Genomic DNA, 8,789 nt, shown 5'->3' on the forward strand with positions numbered 1-8,789 from the left:
GTTCACACGATAGCGGGTAGGGGACGGTAACAATAGACCGTAAAGATACCCTCAAGTGGTTGATGGGTGGGGAGGTATGATGGGTTGGTTGTTATTGGTAGTGCCGGTGTTGCCGTCGTGAAGTATCGACAACAGCAAAAGATGTTGGTAGATGTTGAAGGTTATGACAAGTGAGTTTAACCTTTGGTGGGTGATTGCCGGGAGTTTGTTGGCGATGGTGATACGACAAGAGCTTAATGTCTCTGCTGATCTTGGACGAATATCGTGCATAAGGATGTCGATCAGATGTGGAAGTCGTTGGGTTTATCATGAACCAGGTGGTCTGGACCTTGGTGGCTGGTTGTGAACTTCGTTTCCAACACGAGGCCCGGAGATCCGATGAGCACCTTGATACTGACCAATCTGGTAAGGAGTCCGTTCCCCGAAAGCGGGCCGGGGTCAGTGCAAGGGCTGAATGCAAGTGAGGGTGTTGAGAAGTCCCTTGGCTAATGAAAGGATCGGATCAATGGAGGTGATGGTGCAACCGTCCAGAGTTCCAATATTGAAATTCTGCCGCAGTGGTGAGTGCTACTACTCGGCATGTTAGGCCGTATTACATCTTGAACCCCGATAACGAGCATGGCTCGGCAAGGATAGAGTTGGTGGTTTGAGGGTCGTCCACTCCGTGGATGGGGGTCTAGGGGTCGGGATTGAGAACGATTGGCCGGAAGACAACTTTTGTCAACATGGCGAACCTATTTTTGCGACCGATCAGTAAATGGTGGGGCTAACCAGGATGCCGGTGACTCGTGGGACCATGATATGCCATGGTTGGTATACTGAGCCGTCGGCAGCTGAAGACATTGTTGCGGTGCGAGAAGCACGAAAAGGTTAGGAGTGGAGTTCTACCACAAGTCAGTTCATGATTACATTGGTGGGCCAGTACAACTGCGCCACCATAAGACAGACCTAACCCATGTAGGTACATACTCATGGCAGGGTAGGGACAGGGTCAGGGCCACCACGAGTTGTCTCTGATGGCACAGCGGATGGCTCGGTGTTGCTCGCTTGAGGTGGGAGTGGGAGGAAACTTGGAGCACACGTGGGGCTGTAGCTTATTCGAACAAGCTCAGAGCTATAGAGAAACAAATCGGGGCTAAAACTCGCCGATCTTTCCCGCCGCAAAGGCGCATTTGCTGCGAGCTACTAACCAGTTAGGAGGGCTGCTCCACCGTCTGAGCCTCAGTCTTGCCTGACCTCTGTTTGCTCACAGGCAAAATCCGTAGTTATTTACTGGGTTCGGTGCCTAGTAGAAAGTGGTCGTTCTAGAAAATGTTCAATGCTATTACTTGTCGTAAAACAACAATCCTCGTTAGGTATGCTCCATGCAACCGAGGTTTAACAGAAGACGAAATCTGCGGTCTCATGTATTGAATCCTGCAATGAAACGTGGGCTGTCAAAATGAAACAGAACATCCAGGTATTGCATGCGTCGGCTTCACGCGTTTCTGTTGGGTCGGTTTCTTGGGTTGCACAACATCAGATCGGACTGATGGAAGTTGGGACAGTCACATTGAGATCGAGCCAAGTTTCCTTCTGGAACATGGCAAATTCGAAAGGGTGTGTGGGCCGTGTCACCTAAATATATTTTCAAGCTAACCCTACTTGGGTGACTTGCTATGTTTATTCCTCCCGCGATTTGCGATTTGGCAGGAACGGTTGACCAAGTTCACCGCATGGCTGTGGGGCGCGCGGGGAAATCACGTCAACTGTTGCGATTGGTAAAGCATAGAAAGAAACAAGGCTGATTTTGAAGAAAAACCCGCTGAGCCACTGGGGCTACCGTCCAGCTTTTTCCAGCCGTTGGGAGTGGCACGAAGAGGTTGACAGTTGTCGGATAGATCTGACGTTGAGGCTTACTCTTGGCGTTCTTGGTGGGTTCTGTTTTTAGCTATGGGGCTGGGGTTAAACCTTGTTGGTGTGCACATTATCCAACCAAAACTCTTCAGACGAAGACAAGCTTTTTCACCTGGCACAGCAGCTGAGCGGGAAGCCAAGCTTGATTCGGAGAAACGATCCACTGATCGACGCCATCTTATTCCGTACCACAGACCGAACTTTACTCCCCCACTTCTGCAACACAACGTCCGACGACAGCCAACAAAACAACTTCACGGTACACCACCCAACCTCGAGGTACCTAGATCTCGTCGAACCCACCACCAGATGCAGCTGCAGAGTGACTCTAAATGCAGAACGACCCGCACCGCCCCCACCGCAATGTCGTGATGTAACCAAAATGACACACCCTCGCACTTCAAGCTCCCGTTCGCTCGAAATTGCGGGGCACAATACCCCCATGGCTTACATACTTACACTTCCAGTCACACATGCCTTAGCCTGCCCAGGCTGAACCTATGTGGCTGACCGACAGCAAAGTTGAACAACTCCGATTGTGTACAGGTCCATCCATGCGGATAACTCGCTTGGCATCACGGAGCAAGCTTTCTACAGCCCCACCACCCTCGGCGACCTCAACCCGTTGTTACTTCCCGCCATCCCTGTTCGACCATGTTGTTGATTCTTTATGGCGTGCTTCGCTCGGGGAGGCTTACTTTACCACCAATACCCGCCTCGACCCGCGCCACGGTGCCGAACCACCGGCTTTCTCATATGAGTGATATCGGGCATCACGGCTGAAGACGGCCACGTTCCGACTTTCCAGTCCCTTGCCCTCCCCTCCTTCCAATCTTGACATATCAAGCCCGAAATAGCCTCACCGAGCCCTTGCCACCATCTTCGTATCGACTATTGAATCCCCGCAGCACATCGTTGCATCCAGGGCACTTCGTCTGAAAACGGACATCACAAGACTTCTTCCCCTCCGAGGTGGTGGTTTGCTCGACTTGGCTCACCGCCTTGCTCATGCTTGGAAACCACAACATCTAGGTACATCAAGCGAGAGATGATCCCTTCCCTCCTTGCTCCCATCACTCTCCCTCCCCCTGAATGAACCCACTTCTCTTTGACCCCAGTTTCTCGTCTATTCCGTTCCCCCCGACTGACCAGCGTGCCTTCGTCGGGTAGGCCATGCCCTTGTCTTTCAAGAACACCTGAACCCAATACTCTCACCTCACTTCCCATCTTTGCCGTCTGGTTTGTCACCTCCCTTTTACACTTACTTGTGATCGTCACTCGGACCATTAACACAACCAACTAGGCAAGCCTCAACTCTAGAGCGCGCAGATCATGGACTGCGTCGCTGTCGACAACACATGGGGCCCCTCGGTCGGGCCATGTCGTGGCGGGTTGGACTTCACCCTCACCTTTGAGGAGTCCATCTTGTCCCTCCTCCCTGCCGCGCTGTTAATCATCGCAGCGGCACTCCAGGTGGCTTTCCTCTTCGGTCGGCCGAGACAAGCAGCCAATGGCATCATCTTCTGGGTGAAGCAGGTAGGGAACCCCACATTTGGTCCTCGCCGATAATTCTGACATGATCTAGGGCCTCATCATCGCCCTGGGCCTTCTTAAGCTGGCTGTGCTGATGTTATGGGCGCTCCCGGACACCACAGCACCAAGGACGAAACTAACTCTGGCAGCGGCGGCACTGAACTTTGCCGTCGTCTTCCCCCTCTCGGCCGTTAGCTACTTTGAGCATGCATTCCGCGTAGCGCCCAGCTTTATCATCGAGATATACCTGCTACTTACCGCTCTGTTTGATATTGTCCGGGTTCGGACGCTGTGGCTGATGCCCACTTCAGCTCACACATCGCTAGCTGCCGCCGAGTCAGTTGCCTTGGCCGTCAAATTGATGCTGGTACTCGCCGAAGCGGCCAGAAAAGACCAGCTCATCTCCCCCGATATCAAACAGAGGTATACCATGGAACAGATGGCCGGCCTCTACGGCCGATCCATGTTCTTTTGGCTTGGCTCAACACTCTGGAATGGTTTGTCAGCCCAGCCAAGTGAACCCCATAAAGCGAGAACACAAGGATTGACATTTTTAGGCTACACCCGGTATCTCGTCCCCTCAGATCTATCAGGCCCTCGCGATGACGAATCGGCTGAACTGTTACGGGAGCGTTTCCGGGCGCTGTGGGCGCAAAACCCCAACAAGAGCGCCAAATCCGCCCTCCTAGTAACCCTCTTCAAGTCCATGCCCGGCAAATTCCTGATCCCCGTGTTTCCCCGCGCCATCATCATCGCCCTCACACTCACTCAACCCATGCTGCTCGAGCGCATGCTCACCTTCGTCCAAGGGTCAGGCTACGGCGAGCGGGTCGACGTTGGCCACGCGCTGATTGGTGCTTTTGCTGTGCTCTACTTGCTAATGGCGCTCTTCAACGCGTGGTACCACCACGCTTGCAACAAGCTGTCGCTTGAGCTGCGCAGCCAGCTGATTGATTCGTGCTACCGCCAGTTACTGAAGATGAGGCTGGCTGCTCTAGACTCGGGCAAGGCAGCTACGCTGATCAATGTGGATATGCAGCATATCATGGAGGGGAGCAAGATTCTGCATGATATTTGGGCGAGTATGATCACTGTCGCGGTTGCGGTTTACCTGCTGTATCTCAAGATCCAGCTTGCGTGAGTCTCGCCTGCCTTATTGAGGAATGTGCGGATGCTAACCCAGTCCTAGATTCCTTGCGCCCCTTCTTTGCACCCTTGGTGAGTAAAGGACAGTTTTTGTTCCATTAACTTGAGCTGACCTTTGGTTTTAGTAATGATGGTTTTGGCCGGTATCTGCAGCGCGCCCTTGGGCCCACGACAAGTCGCTTGGCTCCAAGCGACGGAAGACCGCGTCAAGTCTACCATGTTCATGATCACCGGTTTTAAGGAAGTCAAAATGCTCGGGCTGTCACCCGATTACATGCAGAATCTTCAAAAGCTGCGTTTCACCGAAGTCGAACTTGGACGGTGAGCAATAGTGCCCTGAAAACCCAACCGAGACTGAACTTGGAACTAATGATACCTCATGTAGGCGCTTCCGACGCATCCTGTCCATCATCATCACATTGTGTATGTTGTCTCCAACGCCACTTACGGAATAGGTTGCTGACACATCCCACAGCCGCTGCGTCAACCGAACTGTCTATTCTCGTCGCCTTTGGCGGGTTCGCGATTATCAGCAAAATCTACGGCACTCCCCTAACCTTCCAGACTCTCTTCTCGGCTCTCGCGCTTCTCCGCATCTCCCTAGATCCCCTGTTCCTTCTCATCCAAGGCACACCCGCTCTCGTTTCCATGTTCAAGTGCCTGGGGCGAGTCCAGGATCTTCTCAACGAGGAGCGCGTGCTTGAGGTGACAAACGGCCCCTTTGCCGTCTCGGAGACATCGTCCGCCAGCTCATTCACGCTCAAGCCTGAACACAGAGCCACCATGGACCAGTTCCATGCGTATTATCCGCAAGGGTCGGGCCTCCAGGACGCCAGCCCCCGCTACAGCACCATGGTTGACCTAGTCGAGATCGTGGATGCCTCGTTCTGCTGGAAGGGCAGAGAGGAGGCGCCCGCGCTGTACGTCATGTCGTTGGCCATTCCGCCGCGCTCGTTTACAGCTGTTATCGGACCGTACGTTGCTCCTTCTTTTGGACGTCTGGATGCTGCTAACGTTGACTAGAGTTGGCTCCGGCAAATCCACGCTACTAAAAGCCATTCTCGGAGAGATCGAGCACATCTCTGGGACTTGCCAGATGCGTCGTGGCCTTAGGGTGGCATTCTGTGACCAGGAACCTTGGCTGCTGGATCAGAGCGTCAAGGAGAACATCGTCGGCTCTCTCCCATTCGATGAGGAGTGGTATGGACGGGTGGTTGAAGCATGTGCGCTTGGCCAAGATATCACTGGATTTGCCGAGGGCGACGATACTGGCGTTGGAAGTGGTGGGTCTGCGTTGAGTGGAGGGCAAAAGAGCCGTGTGGTAAGTCCATTTCCCATTGAATTCGTCGTGCACGCCATCAACTTCAGTCTTTAAGGACCCAACTAATGGCCACAGGCCCTCGCCCGCGCCGTCTACAGCAGGCCAGACCTCCTTCTCATGGACGACATCTTCAGCGGTCTCGACCGAAAGTCAGCAACTCACATCTTCTCGGCCGTCTTCTCCGAGAACGGCCTCCTCGCCAAGCTAAGCTGCGCAGCAGTCCTAGTCACTCATTCCAGTAACTCTCCCCTCCCAACCCCCACCCCCCCTTCACACCCACACCACCACTAACCCAACCCCCCCTCAGCTCAATTCCTCCCCCGCTTCAACACGATCCTGGTCGTCTCCCACGGCATGATCGCCCACCGCGGCACCTACGACGAGCTCCTCGCCAACGGCGGCCTCGACGACTCGCTGCTCTCCCGCGTGGCCGCGCCCCCCAAGGCGTCCGCCAGCGCGGGCGACGCCGTCGAGGTCACTAGCGACGGCAAGATCGTGCTCAAGGACGCGCCGCTCGATAAAGAAGAGAACCAGGCGAGCCGCGCGCCCTCCGAGTGGGGGGTCTATAGCTACTTTTTGAAGTCGTGTGGGGTCGCGGGGATTACGCTGTTTTTTGTGCTGGCGGCGGTGTTGGCGGGGGAAAGGTCGTTTGAGAGTGAGTTGCGTCCATCATTGGTGTTGCTATTGGCGTGCAAGGGGGTATGACTGACGTCGTTGTTTAGCTGTTTGGCTGAAGATGTGGGCGGAAGATCAAGAGGCTTCCCTCGCGTACTACATGGGTATCTTTACGGCCCTCATCGTCGGCGGTGTCTCCCTTTTGGGCGGCATCTGCGTGTAAGTGACCGGCTATCAGCTAGTAACATTAGGGGTGATGCTGACTGGGTGTTCTTAGGTTCTTCTTTGACGTCCTGCTCCCAACCTCGTCTTTGAGGTTGTACTTGGGGCAGTTAGAGACCTTGATGAAGTGAGTACGGATTGATCTTGCCAAACTGAATTATCTAACATTTCCAGGGCATCGATTACCTACGTCGTTTCGGTCGGATCTCACACTATCGCCAACAGGTACGTCTCCCATCTTGTCCACTTAACGCACCTCGTTAACACCCTACAGGTTTATCCAAGATATCATGCTCATCGACGATGAGTTGCCGATGGCTTTGGTGAACACCACGACCTCCTTCTTTGGTGTTTGCGCCGAGACCGTTATCGTCATGATCTCCTCTCAATACGTGTCCATCTCAATCCCTGTGTTGATCATCATCCTCTGGGTGATCCAAAAGTTCTACCTCCGGACGTCCAAGCAGCTGCGTCTCATGGATATTGAGGCCAAGGCCCCCCTGTCTTCGTTCCTGTTAGAAACGATCAATGGCATCGTCTCCATCAGGGCGTTTGACCGGACCGGGGAGTTCTCTGCCCGCAACACGGAGCTGCTGAACTATTCCCAAAGGGCGCATTACATGCTAGTGTCGGTCCAGGTTTGGCTCAAGATGATTCTGGATTTCGTGGTCATGCTGTTGGCAATTCTGGTCACCACGCTGGCCGTCACGTTCCGGTCTTCGCAGTCCCTGGGCTTTTTGGGTCTGGCACTGGTCAACTTGGTTCGTACTCCTAAAGGCTCGCCATCGATAACTCGACTAACGCCTTCTAGATCTCTCTCAGCACAAGCTTTAAGTATCTTATCACCTTCTGGGCGAACCTCGAAACGTCGATTGGTGCCGTGGCCCGCATCAGGCGCTTCAACAAGGACGTCGAGCCCGAGGAGAAGTTCCCGCTCCCGCCTCCCCATCCGGGCTGGCCGACCCAAGGAGGAATTGAGTTGCAACATGTTTCCGCGTCGTACAGGTGCGTAACATGAGACGGGTGGTCGTGTTTATTAGCTGACTTTAATCGAATAGCCCTCTGCTGCCACCTGCGGTTTGCGACATCAATTTGTATATCGCCCCTGGTACTAAAGTGGCTATCTGCGGCCGCAGTGGAAGGTATGCCCCCGATCTCTCTTGTACCCTCGAGCTGTTACTCACAAACCTCCAGCGGCAAATCCTCTCTTCTGGCAACCCTCCTCCGCTGCCTGGACCTGAACTCGGGCAGCGTGATCGTCGACGGCCTGGACGTCAGCCGCATCTCGCGCGACTTCTTGCGCAAGCGCATTATGACGCTGCCGCAAAAGTCCCTCTTCATCCACGACTCGATCCGCGCCAACATGGTCATGTGGGACGAAGCCAACCCGTCGCGCACCCCCGAAGAAACCGACGCGTTGATCGAGTCCCTCTTCCGCAAGGTCGGTATCTGGGATGCGCTCTTCACGCGCAAGCCCACCGCATCCGCGGAGCCCGCCGACGATCTAGATTCTCTCCTCCAAGAGACCGCCGTCACCGACCCCTCCAACATGTCCATCACGCAAGTTTCAGACATCACCCACGTCGGCCCCACCCCCATGGAGAACGAGAAGCCGCAGAAGAAGCAAAAGAAGAAGAACAACCCCAAGAAGCTCTCCCCCGAAGAAGAGGCCGAGGCCAAGAAAAAGGCCGCCGCCGCGGCGCCCACCACGCTCTCCAGCCCGCTCAACCCCGAGGAACGGCTCTCCATCGGGCAGCAGCAGCTCTTCTGCCTGGCGCGCGGGCTGTTCCAGCGGGGCGACTCGCAGATTGTGCTGATGGACGAGTTCACGAGCAGCATGGACCACGAGACGGAGATGCTGGTGCGCGAGATTGTGGCGCGCGACCTCAAGGGCAAGACCGTCATTGAGGTGCTGCACCGGCTGGAGCATATTTTGGATTTTGATCTGGTGGTGGTGTTGGACCAGGGCAGGGTGGTGGAGGCGGGCCATCCGGAGCAGTTGTTGCAGAATGAGAGTGGCATGTTGAAGGATTTGTATCAGAGTATGAGGGGGTAG

The 8,789-nt window shown here is 54.7% G+C and overlaps 1 protein-coding gene across 1 annotated transcript; it reads left to right on the top strand.

Moving 5' to 3' along the window:
- Window positions 1–3,228: 3,228 nt before the first annotated feature.
- Window positions 3,229–8,789, top strand: F5144DRAFT_498807 (P-loop containing nucleoside triphosphate hydrolase protein; the record flags this gene model as incomplete). Its single annotated transcript, XM_066786289.1, has 16 exons — window positions 3,229–3,432; window positions 3,482–3,944; window positions 4,119–4,566; window positions 4,619–4,647; window positions 4,701–4,896; window positions 4,961–4,998; window positions 5,051–5,549; window positions 5,599–5,896; window positions 5,972–6,134; window positions 6,204–6,551; window positions 6,619–6,730; window positions 6,908–6,958; window positions 7,281–7,494; window positions 7,545–7,738; window positions 7,792–7,875; window positions 7,928–8,789. 16 exons carry the CDS (start codon window positions 3,229–3,231, stop codon window positions 8,787–8,789), a joined length of 4,203 nt encoding a protein of 1,400 aa, XP_066638996.1.

The sequence above is a fragment of the Chaetomium tenue genome (genome assembly GCF_020726465.1).
Source record: "Chaetomium tenue strain MPI-SDFR-AT-0079 chromosome Unknown F5144scaffold_7, whole genome shotgun sequence".
Classification (NCBI taxonomy): Eukaryota; Fungi; Ascomycota; class Sordariomycetes; order Sordariales; family Chaetomiaceae; genus Chaetomium; species Chaetomium tenue.